General features: G+C 43.2%; 1 protein-coding gene across 1 annotated transcript; it reads left to right on the top strand.

Annotated features, from left to right (window-relative positions):
• Positions 1–417: 417 nt before the first annotated feature.
• Positions 418–3,519, top strand: TNFRSF4 (tumor necrosis factor receptor superfamily, member 4). Its single transcript, XM_010289375.1, has 6 exons — positions 418–532; positions 897–998; positions 1,453–1,519; positions 2,045–2,274; positions 2,595–2,720; positions 3,452–3,519. The coding sequence occupies exons 1-6, from the start codon at positions 418–420 to the stop codon at positions 3,517–3,519; spliced, it is 708 nt and encodes a 235-aa protein (XP_010287677.1).
• Positions 3,520–14,447: the final 10,928 nt, after the last annotated feature.

Below are 14,447 nucleotides of genomic sequence, written 5' to 3'. Positions count from 1 at the left end.
GGGAAGGCAGGATCTGTCATAAAGCCATTGTATTACACCAGAGATCAGACATTGCTATGCTAAAAACGTGGGGGTTTTTTTCCCTAACTGATGTTGACTGCAAACTGTGGTGTCTAAACCATATGAAAAGGTGGTCTGGAGAAGTGATGTTTGGGAATCCACTAGGATAATCATCTGGGGCATCGTCTCAACTCTCAGGAAGCCGTCAGGCCTCTACTAGCCCATTTTGGCTGCTTAATTTACAGTGATGCTATGGGTCAAAACTTTTAGGAATTCTGGCGTGTCTAAATCTGCTGAATGTTTTCAACCAGAGTTGTAAGTGGAACTGTCACTCATTCTAATGCGTGAAAATGCAGAGGGTTTCCTTCTGATAACAATCAGTTCTCCTTCTATGTGGTCTTTATTTTAGGTGAAAGAATGAGAAGCCGCTGCACAGCAACAACAGACACTGTCTGTGCACCCTGTCAAGATGAATACTTCAGTAGTGAGCACAACCACAACTTCTGCAAGAGTTGTACAATCTGCAACACTAGTAAGTCAGCTATATAGTGGTCACTTCTTGATACGAATTTGGGAGGCAATCGGTCTTCATATGCTTGCTTATCTTTGCATGCTCCTCAAAGGCTGATGTTGTAAAGCCTGTCACTTGAGACAACCAAGTCCAAAGACTGGGTTGTCATTTCAGTAGCTGATATCTCCTGGTTGGTACTGATGGTAGAGCCTTCGAAGGGAAGTGGGCTTGCACTGCCTGAAAACTAGTGTCTTCAGAATTGTTAATAAACTTTGTTCTCTGCAGTTGTTTCTACACACAACTGATAGGCACAGAGTAATTTTTTTTTTTTTCTTTCTTAACTTATTTCTTGTCTCTCACTTGCCCTTTATCCTGTTGTTGCTAGGGAAGGGGAATGTGGAAGTGAAGAAGTGTGAGAAGACCTCTGACAGAATTTGCATGTGTGTTGCAGGTTACATGCCAGATGTCAGATATACACTGGGAAGCGGTAAGTTGGAGCTGTGTCAGACTCACAGGCTTCACAGCTGTGAAGCCTCCACTTCAAATGAGATGATTGTTACTTCTAGTGCAAAATCTGTTGTCGTTTGTCTTATTGATATCTCCACACAATTGTTATAGCAGGGTAGTTCTGCTGTGCACAGTTGCTCTGTGATTCCTGAGCTGTCAGAAATCTTAATGATCTCCTTGCTAATCTCCATAATTAGCCAGTAGAGAAAACGGGAGACCCTGCCAGTTGCAGACTAAAATGAACCACTGAGCATGTTGTGTTACTTCTGACCCAATGACTATGGTTTTTAGAGGCTTTGTGGGTTTTGTTGGGTCTGTTCTGTAAGCTAGACTACTAGTATAAGCTATTAGTGTAATTATTGTATAGTTGTCATACAGTTATGTTGCTAACTGAACTCAAATTCTGCCTCTCTCTTTTTTTTTTTTCCCCCCAGTATGCTTACCATGTCCTGAAGGGTCTTATTCCATAGGACGAAATGAAAACTGTCGACCTTGGACCAAGTATGTATCACTGATCCAGACACGTTCGGAGCAACATTTTCGGTTTACTTCTGTAGCAGTTGATGCCCAAATCGTGGTGTGTAGAGTACATCTGCAGTAGGTGCAATGAAACCATGTTCCTCATGACTCTCGGGAGCCTTGAGCAGTTTGTGTACTAATTTGAAGCATCTTTTTGAAGATTTTGAAGCATTCACCTATGGCAACAAAAGTATTCTCAGCCTTTTTTTTTTTTAAAGGTCTGGATGTTTTGTGTCTGTAGCAAAAGGTTCCCATACCAAATGTAGTTGTGCTTCAAGGCTGCTACATGCACAGATGCTAAGAAAAACACAATGACAGGTTTTTTTCAGTAGTTTCCATTAGCTTAGTTGTTCTTCACATATCTCTAGAATCTGGGAAAGGTGAAGCCTGAGTTTGTATTGATAAGACAAGGATTGTAATGTTCGCTTACCGATTCCATGGAGATCACTTATAAAGTCATTACTGCAACTGTTTGAAAAGCTACACTAATTTATTTTGCATCTCTAGCTGCAGCATTCTTGGGAAAAATACTCTTCGACCAGGAACAAAAACAGATGATGCTGTTTGCAGCAACCATGTCACACAGCCAGCTACCTCTCAGAGAGCAACGCCTGCTTTGAATTTTTCCACCACTGACCACAAGAATAATAGGTCAACTGCAGTGTTCTCACCATCCAGACCCAGTGTGATTCCTTTCATTTGCTCGGATACAAACAGCCCCACAGAGACTAACTGGGGTAAGGAGAGGGAATGACCAAGTCTAGTCTCTCTATTTACTAGAGCTGGTCAGGAATTTACATCTGAAACTAATTTCACTGGAAATGAAATCACATTCTCTCTCAGAAGCCATATCTGTATTATACACAGTCTTTCAGTGAGACATGCACAGGATTTGAGACTTCTTACTCGTCTGCTTGGCAGCTGGGACTTTTAGGCTTTGTGGTTCCGGGGTACTTCTGGAGTTCTAGGTTCCTTCTTTTGAAGCTGGAAAGCCATGGGAACTTGAGCTAGAACGATGAATCTTTTTTAGTGTATTCTGCTTCTGTTTTTCTTCCAGGGTCGTTGTCACTCATCCTTATTTGTCTTATGTTGCTCATGGTGAGTGGAATGTCCATCCTCCTGTTGATTATCCAGGCAACCAAAAAAGAGACCAGGAGGAGGCCTTGTAGAAACAACCATCGCGGTGAGTTTCTTTTTATAGGGGAAACTTATAGGAAAGAGAATAATCAGGGCCCCCTATTTGAACTTTGATAATTGTTTCAATCATAATGAAGTCTACCTGGCTAAGTAGCACAGTGTCATCTGCAGTTAATACCAGTGGTTGATCCTCTATTTAGTCCTTATGCACTGGAGGTCATAGTGTCTCAAGTTTGCATTCTTGGAGAGCACAGAATTCCGTGCTTTTTGCCATGTGGAAGGATCCTCTCTCTTTTTCTCTGATTTTTAACTCCTCCTAGCTTTTTCCCCCCTTTAGTCCCTGCAAAAATGGTGTAATGATCTTGTGCAGGGAATTTGATTCAGTGCAGAGAGGATCCAGAATCAACAGTCTTTTCAAGAGTATATTGTGAACTTTTTTGCCTACATAGAAGTGAACTGTCTTGAAGTGTCTCCTGCAAACAGAGGAGAGGTTTGACTGAGAAGAGCTGAACTCTATATTCAGAATTAAGTGGCAGCCTGACTCTTGAGTCAGTCCACAGCTGCCTCATGTTCCATTCATAGAGCAATGGTAAAGTGTATTTTCACAGTTCCCTACAGTTGGTGTTCTGTGAACACTGGCTAGAAAGGCGAACACTGACCCAAATGTCACTCACGGCTGCCTAGTCATCCATGAAACTGGAAAAGTCCCTGGCTTCCCTTTTCCTGCCCCTTGTACTCTGTACAGTATTTTTTTTTTTATTATCTGTCTTTCAGAAGGAAGTAGCTTTCGATTTCCTATCCAGGAAGAACAAATTGACTCCAATTCTAGTCTCATCAAAAACTGACTCCACATCATGGTACTGTTTCCTGCATTTCTGAGCCGTTTGATTGTAACAAGTAACATGACAGAGCATTCTGTGGCTATGTGTGTAGGTGTGTGTAACTGTTTAATCATGCTTCAGTTGCTTTGGGTCTCGTTGAGCGGCTCCTTTGACATCGGGACCCATGGGAGTAGCTGTCCTTGGAGGAATCACATGATTCTCTCTCTTAGGCAGATCCTATGCACAGCATCCCTGTTGCCAGGACTGAGTTGATATAGTCCTCTGTGCATTTCTAGCCAATTCTGTATTATAGTGATAAGCAATTGTCTTTGGACTGAAGAAAGTGTTTATGAAGCTGTAGGAGCTGGTGATTGAGCAGAGAGAAAACAAGGAAATAAAAATACCTGCTTTATGACTGACTTTATATCTTGGCTTACAATTCTGAGATGCTAAGCACAGCATGTCTGTCTTCTGTGTGCAGATACCTCCAGCGTTTCAGTCTAGTTCACAAATGAATTCTCCTCACTTCAGGTGGAGAATCTCCCCTGATGAACCTAGCCAGTTTCCTTTGTGCTTCCATTTTTTCAAGTTATTTCTTCTTGGTCAAGTCGAGTGCGTATGTCAGCTGTGCCTCCAGAGACACTTGTCATTGCTGGTAACTCTTGTGCTGGCTGTGCAGAATAGCACCAGAATTCTGGTGCTAGCTCTTAAGTGACTGTTGAGAGATGGCTATTCAATGCCACTTCTCTCTTTTCTGCATTTCTTCAAACATACACATCGAGAAAATGTCATGTTAACATACTGAGTAGTATCTCCATTCTCAGGCCAACAAATGGAATTATTCCTGATCACCAGGTCGCTCCAGAACTCCAGATGTTTGGAAATCTTCATGGAGGTCTTTGTGTGTGGAAAGTAGAATATGTGGATTGCCAGAAGGCAACGGGAGTGATAATTTCTGATTAGAATATTATTAGTGGAAACTGTAGTTCAAAACAGGGGGAAAGGTAGAGTACCACTTGTCTGCATTGTAAACTTAAGAAGTTGCCATGTATAAATCATGTTTTACCTATAAGCCCTGTGCAGCTGACACTGTGTGCTTCCTCTTGGTGGACGTCCTGTTGTGCTGAATACCCTCGTGTGTCTATCATCAGCAAGGATGCTTCAGTCAAGCTTGGACATCTCCAAGTAAAACTGTTTAGCTTAAACCACTTTTGTGGGACTTGATTGCTTGCTGTGGGCTCTGGATCTGGGGAAAGTATGTTTACGTCTTAGGAGCATGTACATCGACATTTAGGTTTTTCTGCTGCTGAATGACAATTTTGTGATGACTTAGGAAACAGTAACTCCTTAGATCTCTGTTGATAAGAAACAAGAGCTGAACCCTTAAGACAGTGCTGACTATCTGGGCCTTCAAGGGTTGCATTTGAGCAAAAATGTGCAAAGATCATGTAACAGTGCATAGATGCCTAAATTATGCTCTGACCGTTCATCTGGATGATCACCTTGCGTATGCTGTCAATGGAACCTGCATTCAGGAGTGAGGAAGTGTTCTTGATTTGGTCTCTGTGCATTTAAAATACCTGGTTGTTTGCCTGTACGCTGTATGAAATGAATTTTACTTCTGTAAAGTTATCCCACAAGTTAATTAGTCTGTAGTTTTGGAAAGCATTGAAATTTTAGATAGCAAGTTCAAAATCTAATGTGTTGAGAGAAACCTTAAGTATTATTGCGAATAGCTTTCGATGTAATTTAAATACCTCAGTGTAAAAGTTCACGAAGAAGTAAACTTGCAAGTTACATAATTCAGAAGTGTTTTTCACTTCAAATACAACTCCGCAGTGGATAACTCATTAGAGATAGGTATTTTATGTACACAGTACCAAAGCATATGCCAAAATATGCAACAGGAAATGTATTCAAGAATACAACTGCTGTCTAGAAACATGTTTTTAAACATATGTTTTCATATATGTTATACATATGGTGTACTTAGCCATGATTTTTGAAGTGCGTATACTATGTATATAAACTTTTGTATTATATACAAAGTGTGATAGTGACTTTTTGAAATAAATTGTGGTAGCAGCTAGATGCTTATGTATGATGTGTGTGATTGGAGAGTACAAATGAGCAAAAAGCTATTCCAGTGTGTATAAATCTCACAGAAAGCAGGACCACAAAATGATCAATCCTATGGCTCTGAGTTCACATGCTTCCTTGGCCTTGGCTGTCTGTGCGACTTGAGAAGCTGTGTAGCGTTTTTTCTCTGTGAATCTGTCCTGGCAGCAGTTCTGACCTGAGAGTTGCTGGAATGTTCAAGGCTTAGCGCCTTCAAAAACATGGAGCCCCTGTTGTAGAGGTCTTTTAAAGTGTGCTGTGGCCTAAAAGCTCTCATCTTGCAGTGAGTTGGATGGCAAAGGGCAATGGATGAATCTGAGAAACGCGTTCCAGGGAACACCCAACAAATTCTTGAAAACGATGCTCATCAAGTTTGTAGGCTGCACTTCAGAGGCAATAAAGCAAGTACCATGTTTCCATGTAACTGAGCAGGGTGCAGATAACTAAAGAGCTATCTGAGGTTGTGGGTTATATGATGAAAACACAGCCCACAGGAACACATGAGCTGTTGGCTTGACAGAAGCACTGCTGTGGCAGCACAGCTCTTCTGGTGTGGGCTCACCGGCTGTTTCCACGTATCTTACCTGTTTTCTGTCCTGTGGCTCAGCTGCACAGGAAGATGCCTGAGTGCACCGTGTTCTTGTGCCTTCCTACAGCCTCCAGATCGGGAGATGTCATGCAAACAGGGGCACGGGTTCCCTCTGGCTGAAGGAGGAACTGATACTGGCCCTGGAAGCGCACAGCAGAGGTAGGGTAGCTGAGGACAAGTAGCACTTGCTCATCAACATTTGGAAAACTGAAAACTGACAGTTGGGCATGCTGTGTGTGGCCGAGGGCCTGTAATAGCAAGTCCTCACGGGCTGTAATTGCTGTCTTTTGTGCTGATGCATACCTGTGAGCCAGCCTGTGCTGGCTGTACTCCAATCACTGTGCTGAGATGCATAATCCTATCAGAAAAGTTAAACCATAATAACATTTGATAGGATTGGAGGCATTTATGATTTGATTTTTTTTTTTTGAGGATTTGGGTGTTGGTAGATTGCCAGTTTAAATTAATGTAGATATTTCACTCTAAATAAAGGAAGAACTTTTTTTTTAATTGCCATGTTCAGTCTTGTCACTCTTATGTGAAAAACTTGCTTGGATTTTTTTGTTCCAATTCTCCCTAAAAGGACAGAAAGTAGTTAAAAATAGGCAGAGAATCTTGAACAAATTGGTGCTGCCTTCTGCCCACACTTGTCTTCCTACGTGCCAGAAATGAAACTTTCACTTCTCAAATGGGCTTGTGTCACAAAGTAAGTTCCTGTTTTTCAGTCATTCAGATTTCCCCTTTTTCAGGCACTCGAGAGCGACAGAGTCTTAGTTGTGCAGCTTCATCTAAGCTGATAAAGATAGGGAAATTTTTTCCGGTGTAATGGAGTAAGCTGAGGTGTCAGTTCTATTATTCTGCAAACCAGTGCTAACTGGTTTTAGTGTGAACTGTATTGACAGTTAGAGTACTTGGTAAACCTACGTGGTTTGTAAATTAAATGCATCTTGGTTGCCATAGAGCCCTGATTCAGGAAGTCACTTAAGCACATGCAAAACTGTTTGCATGAATGTTGTCACTAAAATTGGTTGTTTTAAGAACCATCTGGAGAATTGACTAATAATTCCTCTAATTTTGCATTTCTGAGTGAGAATAACACCATTTTTCATTAATTAACTTTTGTATTGCACTAGCCATGAGTTACAGGCCACTTGGCCAGCCCTCTACATTGTTTGTCTACATTGTAATTAGCTGCAGACAGAGGTTAGGTCAGATTGTAAAAAAAAGTAGGAGGAAAAATATTTTTCTCTCTCTTACATGTGAGGCTATCACATATGGCTGCCTGGAGTTTTAACAAGGCTATTTGTTTACTACAATGGAGGTTGGTTTTGCTTAATTGCGCTGCTGCATTCAATTTTGGAGAAGCATTAGAGTAATAACAGATGGTATTTGAGAGCCGCCTTGAAAAAAATTTATATAAATGGGCTGGGTTTTGCAGTTCTTGAACATTATTTTCAGACAGCAGATTTGGCAGTTAACGTATATATTTTGTGTTTCAGTAGTTATTATAATTTTTAAAAAATACCACAGGTCTATGAGTTTATGCTTTTTATGTTCACTTCTTCCATTGCCTTTTTTTTTTTTTGCTTTCCCTTACAAATATATGACAAGTTTGTGCTACTGTGGCTACCCCAGATCCTTTATCTCCTGCATTTTCTCTTCACGTTCTCCCGTGACTTAGAATTGCATCAAAGTGACTCAGGTTTGCCATGAGAGACTGTAGAAAGGTCGCGGCTGCTGATACATGCCGTGCCAGCTGCTAAGCTGGAAGGGAAATACACAGCTTGGTAATGTCAGGGACTTGGGGTTTTTGCCTGTCTGGTTTGGTTTCCTCCCATGAAATGTCAGTTATGTTACTACCGGGACTCTGCTCCATTGTAGTCGTCTGCGAGGAGCCCTCAGGTTTGCCATGAGAGACTGTAGAAAGGTCGCGGCTGCTGATACATGCCGTGCCAGCTGCTAAGCTGGAAGGGAAATACACAGCTTGGTAATGTCAGGGACTTGGGGTTTTTGCCTGTCTGGTTTGGTTTCCTCCCATGAAATGTCAGTTATGTTACTACCGGGACTCTGCTCCATTGTAGTCGTCTGCGAGGAGCCGCCGCTTTTGGTGGCCAGGCTGCGTGCCGGGAGCGGCGACTGCGGGACTCCTTCCGCAGGCTACCGCAGAGCGCGGGTGAGGGCGTGCGGCAGGGCCCCGGGTGCTGCTCGAAGGAGGGATGCAGGGGTCTTTGCAAAGCCCTATTGTTTTGAGATGCCTTGGGAGCCCGCCTGTGGCACGGTGTGAGTCACGCGTGCTTCTGCCGTGGGGGTTGGCTGCTGTGCCGCCAGCCTTACCCGTGCCGGGTTTGCCGGGCAGTCGTTCTCCCTGCGTGCCGAAAGAGGGCAGGCGCTGGCCAGGGTCTGCAACCCCCCCCGGGTCTGCAACCCCCCCAGGGACTGCAGCCCCCCAGGGTCTGCAGCCCCCCAGGGTAGCCAGTCCTAGTCACTGCAAAGTCTCAAGGCTGGCCTGAAGGTCAGCAGAGCTGAAAGGAACACAAGAATTTTGTCTTCTAGTTTCAGGCTGCAGATAAATTATTTGTTGTTAAGCTTTTTTGTTTTAGCCCAGTCTTTGGGCAGTACTCTGTGAGCTGCCGCTACTCATATGGTTTCCTGGGGAGTTGATGTCCCTGTGCCCCCTCTGATGCCAGCATCACCATGCGTTTGCTGCAGTACTGACCTGCACCCCATGCACTGACTGTTCCCCTCCGCTTCCTGCAGCCCGTCAGAACTGCTGTTCTACCACAGGTTCCATGGTGCGGCAAGTCACTTCACCTTGTGTGAGTAACATCTCTTACAGCTGTCACAACATAATAAAGGGCTCTTTAAGTAAAGACTGATTGACAGTTGTTTCCCAAGTGCGTAGACAAGTTCTGTACAACAGAATGTGAATCCTGTAGCTAGCAATGGAGTTTTTTACAGTGGGATGAAAACAACTTGTGAGATGGAGCTTAGAAGGCAATTTATACATTGGTCTAACAGATATCATTAGTCATTCAGAAATTACGTAGATTTCATGTGAACGATGTTTTACTTGTAGGGGAACTGCATGACTTCTTTGGTCACCCATTATGGGTAATCAGCAAAATCTCAAATGTCAGAAAACCAAATACTCTCCCTGGTAACAATACTATCTCATTGATGACGTTAAGTCCAAGGAGTGTCAGTAAAGTCACTGGACTGGCAAGAATTAATTATGTGTTTGAGAAGTGGTTATACACTTTTTTTGGTTGGTTTGGGTTTTTTCCTAATAGTTCAGTAAATTTGGACAGTTCAGCAAACTGGTGGCTCCAGTGGCCCCAAGCAAAAAGGAAACTGTAAAATGAGACTCCTGGTGATGTGTATAATGTTCAGCTTGTGGATGGATATCCTTAAGGTGGACAAACGTAGAATTCACAGCCAGTTCTGTAAATCCTCTTGGGAATGCGTGCCCTGAAGACAGAGGTACAAGTAGGCACATCAGTGCACTTTAGTGGGTGGAAGAATCCGCTGGTTCTTCCTTCAAATCTCATCCTTGAGCACTATTTCCAGTGTTATGTGTGCTGGTGATGGTAGCACAGGGGAAGGAGAAGGGATTAGGAGGTGCGTAACATCGTTTCTTCTGTTCCATCACTGTGTGCACTTACATTTCAGCCTTAATCTGCCCAGAGCCTGTGTATGAGTGTGGGCAGGCGTGGCTCAAGAGTCCTTTCTTCTGTGGAGGTTGGGGCAGTAAGTGAGCTGCTGTGTTTGGGGTCTTTGGCCACATGTGTTTCTGTGCCTCCTTTTACTGAAGGAAGGAGAAGGAATCCATCTTCCCCAGGTCTCCTGATAGAACTGAGTGTGGGGCCTCACTATGAGGTTCATTTCTTGGAGACAGTCATAAAAGATTAAGACCTCTTCATCCAAGACTGAGGAACTAGAGCCTGGCACACTAGGAGATGCTTTGATTCAAAGTCCAACACAAGCCCTTGCAGAGTCTCTTTTCAAAGGGACAGTAGCAGCAGCGTTTGGATGCTCCTTTTTAGTGGCAACTGGGAACTCTGAACCCTGAGGCATTCTGGAATATCTTGGCCCCTAGCTGCTTCTCTTTGCCTGTTCGAGACTGTGCTGTGTCTTCCTGTTTCATACAAAGGAGAAGGCACTGCATGGTATATGTGGTCAGACAACCCCAGAGACATCATTGCTTCCAATGGCCTTTTAACTCTTTGGATTATGATTTTGAACACAGGTCAGATGGATTGAAAGAAGCTCTGCAGGCCACAGAAGCTCTGCTTGTGTGTGAAGATAAAGACTGTAAGGATTCCTAATTTTTGAAAAGTCTTAGTCAAATATTGTCTAGTTAATCCTGTAGCTGCTGCTGAATAAAACGACCAAACAGTCAGGTGATGAGTGAGAACTACTGCTTATTGATGAGTCAAATAGGTATTCGTTCTATCAATAGGTACAGAGAGAGCTGGAAACCCTACCGGATCAGGAATGAGCATGGAACCTAGCAGCAATGACATACATCACATACAGGACTGAGCAAGAAAGGTATTGACAGATGAAATGTCGCTACCTTACATCAGAGACAGGTAAGGTTAGCTTTAGAAAACCCCCAAAGATTTTAAAGCCAGATAGTCAAGTTGTCTCTGAAAGGTCACTGCTGACTTTAGAGATTTAGACTTGGCACGTACAACTATTGTCTGTGATCTGACTGTAAATGTTCCATCATCTGGCAGTATCTGTGCACGACTGTAATGCTTGAACAAGAATGAAAACTTGTAGATGTCAATTCACAAAACAACCCAACATTCAAAAAAGACAGAGAGTAATAAATCATTAGTTCCTATTCTGATAAACACCAGATATCAGATATCACATATGCTAACTGCCTGCAACCTTTGCCAGGCTTAGGGTTCCCTTACATGCAACTGCCAGTTGTCACAGTAGGATCTTTAGAGGTCCCTTCTCTATTGCTGTGCTTAAGACACTGAGCAAAAGTTTGATTAGTGTTCATACTTGGTATTTAGGATTTAGGCAGTGTTAGTTATTTTAATGTCCATCTCTGACCTTCAGGGCCATCTTGGCCAATTCCTCTGTCTGGAACCACTACACTGTCCTTGACCCTTCTGATAGACATGGTTCAGTCTATTGCTACTGCTATACTTCCTCTAAAGATGAAGAAAGTAAGGCACCAGGAGACTAAACGTCGTGCCTAGCTTAGAGAACTGGTTTGTAGCACGGAGGTCTTTCTGTTAGTTATAAAATTACCCATCCTAGCTGTTGCTGGAAGTAACAGTTCTTCTTGTTGGTTATTCAGCAGCATTAGTTATCAGTGACTAGTGTGCCAAATATTCTAGGGTATGGCCTGGAGGTGTAACTTCCAGAAAGTGAGGCTAAATGACTCTCAGCTCCTCAGGACTGCAGCTTTGGCATCAGAACTACTGTCAGGGTCCTAACAGGGTTTGTCTCCTCCACATCAGTATTGACAGTGGGACTCCACCCAGGCTACAAGTACACGTAACAAAGCCTTGGGGAGTTTCAGGGAAGCCTGAGCTATGCCCCTGGGCAAGTCTTTCAGCAACACACAGAGCTTTTTCCCATCTATTCCTATTCCTGAGTTACATTTTTCTCTGCACGTCTCATGAATAAATGATTTTTCAGGTTACTCCTAAGACTATTTGTGACATGTCCCATAATTTCGATCAGTGTTTTCAGCCCTTTTATGCTTGCAGGGAGCCTACACACTATCTTTTAATGAAGCTGGAAGCATTTGACCTCAAAGGTGGGTGCTGCTGGGATGATGAAATCTTGATCGCAAGAAATTTGGCTTTCCATCACGGGTCTTTTGTTCGTTCTTTCTTCGTGCAGTTGAGACTAAACACCTCTTTCACAGACTCTGAGAAAGACATGCAGAGCCACAGAACATGTTGGGCTGAATGGGAAGCTCCGTCCCCTCCTGTCCACAGTCACTTTATGCACACGGTAAGGAGCTTCTAAAAGTTGCTGGTGCCCCATTTCCCCACTGTACCAGCCTGTGCTGAGCAAGGTGCAAAATGTAGGAGAAGGTGGAAGGGAGAGTTTGGCTAGCACGCTGTTAACAAGTGCTGCTACAGCTCTTTTAATCACGGCAGATGTGGGCTGCTCTGCCCCCAGGAACTCTAGCGTGCTCCAGGTATTCTTTGTCCTATTAGTGAGGAGGAGTGTTTTCAAATGGTGGTGCAGCCAGCATGCTCTGGGGTGAATCTTAACGTAACCACATAGTAAGGATTTTGAAACAAGTTCTTGTTATTATTAGCTGATTCTTATAAGAGCCAGGGATAATAAAAATATCCTCAGAGTTGGACATGGCTCATATGCAATTCAGAAATGGTCATAACTGATCGGTCTGCAGACTATATTACTGCAGTGTCTAAGTGCTTTGCCTAATAACTTGTCTTCATCCTAAGACTCTGCTGAGTTCTGAAGAGGGTGAGACAAAGTTTTGTATGCTGCTGAGTGCACTGTGTTTTCTGTACCAGGGCAGCACCCTGACCAGGACCTGTAAACCTTCCCTGTGTTGCCCAAGCATTGTGGTTATGCTGTTTGGAGGAGCTAGTGAAAGGAATCCTGATTTGGGGCATTGAGCCCAAGAACTGTGGTGGCCAGGACTCTTGGTGGCCAGCTGGGCAGCAGCTGCAGCAGGTGGTGTGTCTGGCTTTCTGGAGTGGTGTGAATGGTACAGGCTGTGCCGAGTGTGAGGAGCAGTGCCGAGTGTGAGGAACACTGCTGTGTGGGAAGCGGAGGGGATCTCCTGTGTGGCAGAAGTACAAAGCAGGAGGCTTTTAGTTTCTGAAACATAACAGTTGGCCTTCTAGGGGCATTATGTGGGAAAAACTGATGGCAAAGACCTGTGTGTTTTGCCTGTTTGCAGCTAGTTTGGATGTCATCCTTTGATAGAAAGGTTTCACCTAGCACATTTAAGAGTACAAGCAGCTTTGCAGCATGCATTTTTAAAACTAGAAGGGCCTATTGCATACCAAACCTATCTGATTGTTTCTAACCCATGACAGGAACACAGCGAGATCCCTAAATAGACCAAAGACTAAGTGAAAAGTGTGTTGACTGACCTGCTCTTTGAGATCCATAAATGAATCTTCAGGAAGAATGTGGAGAACACACTGAAGGAAGGGTGATGGTTGCCTGTGTGGGAAGTTTGTTCAGGTTTCATTGGCTGTGTATTAAACTAAGGAATTAACAGGGCAAATGTCAAATGCTGTAGGCATGGCATTTTCTAGAGGCACTCATCTCTCCTCACAGGTCTGACTTTCCCTTGCCTTGACCTATTTGTCATCACATGCAGTGTGGAAAAGAATCCATTGAAGACTGCTTCTGCATCAGAATTCATCTCCTCAGTTGATAATGAGGTTGGATTTTAAATACTGTCTTCACTGTACACGTATAAAAGCAACCACAAGCTACAGGGGTAGAAGTGAACCCTAGGGCACAGGGGAAATAGGAGGAGCAGGGGGGAAGCAAGCAAGCTGTCTACTCATAAGGCAGAGATTGAAGTTTGTGTATGGGTTTGATTAAGGCAAAACATTTTGGATTTGAAACCCAGCAGCAGGTGATGATTACTGGCAGTATGTCTGTGCCTATATACAATTTTGCTGAGCAACAGTCTTTTGTTACCTAAATCCCAGGGGTCTGGGGGTCAGAAGAGCTGTACATGTCTTAGAGAGCCCATTGCAGCCATTTTCAGTTTTGGTACCGGGGCTGATCTTGCAGCCTGTGGGGAAGACATTACTCTTTCTTTTGGTTTCATGGTATCCATATGGAGTTACATCAGCTCTAGAAAATAATTGGGGAGTCTCATGATCCAGAGTGGAGGAAGTTGAAAACAATGGAAGTTAAAAACAATTAACAGAATCAGAATGAGAAAATCTGAGTGGATGGGTGGACTTTCTATACATTGCAATCTGATAGTTAAATCCTTGAAGGTTTCTAAATTCATTAGGAACTCTTAAGTCAGAATGAAATAGTCTGAGAGTGCTGAAGTTCACACACTAATTTAATTTGCATTAATTTTCAATTGTATATCAACTTAGTCTTTTGAAAATCAAATTGCATGGTGCTACATCTTGCTCCGAACCTACTGCTCTTTATGGAGTCATTGGTGCATGGTTGCTTAGCACTGCTTTTTTAAGAATTTGATGATGTAAAATAAAGTCTTTTCCCCGCCTCTAAAGAAACAGGAAGAGTGCAG

Source organism: Phaethon lepturus, unplaced genomic scaffold (genome assembly GCF_000687285.1).
Source record: "Phaethon lepturus isolate BGI_N335 unplaced genomic scaffold, ASM68728v1 scaffold856, whole genome shotgun sequence".
Lineage (NCBI taxonomy): Eukaryota > Metazoa > Chordata > Aves > Phaethontiformes > Phaethontidae > Phaethon > Phaethon lepturus.
The sequence above is the reverse complement of the archived record's forward strand: the minus strand, read 5'-3'. Positions and strand labels throughout refer to the sequence as shown.

Bases quoted from the DNA above. Each gene is read 5' to 3' on its own strand.
- TNFRSF4 (XM_010289375.1), top strand. From the start codon at position 418: ATGAGAAGCCGCTGCACAGCAACAACAGACACTGTCTGTGCACCCTGT. The intron at 533-896 runs GTAAGTCAGCTA...TGTTGTTGCTAG, and splicing joins TTGTACAATCTGCAACACTA to GGAAGGGGAATGTGGAAGTG. The intron at 2,275-2,594 runs GTAAGGAGAGGG...TTTTTCTTCCAG, and splicing joins CCCCACAGAGACTAACTGGG to GGTCGTTGTCACTCATCCTT.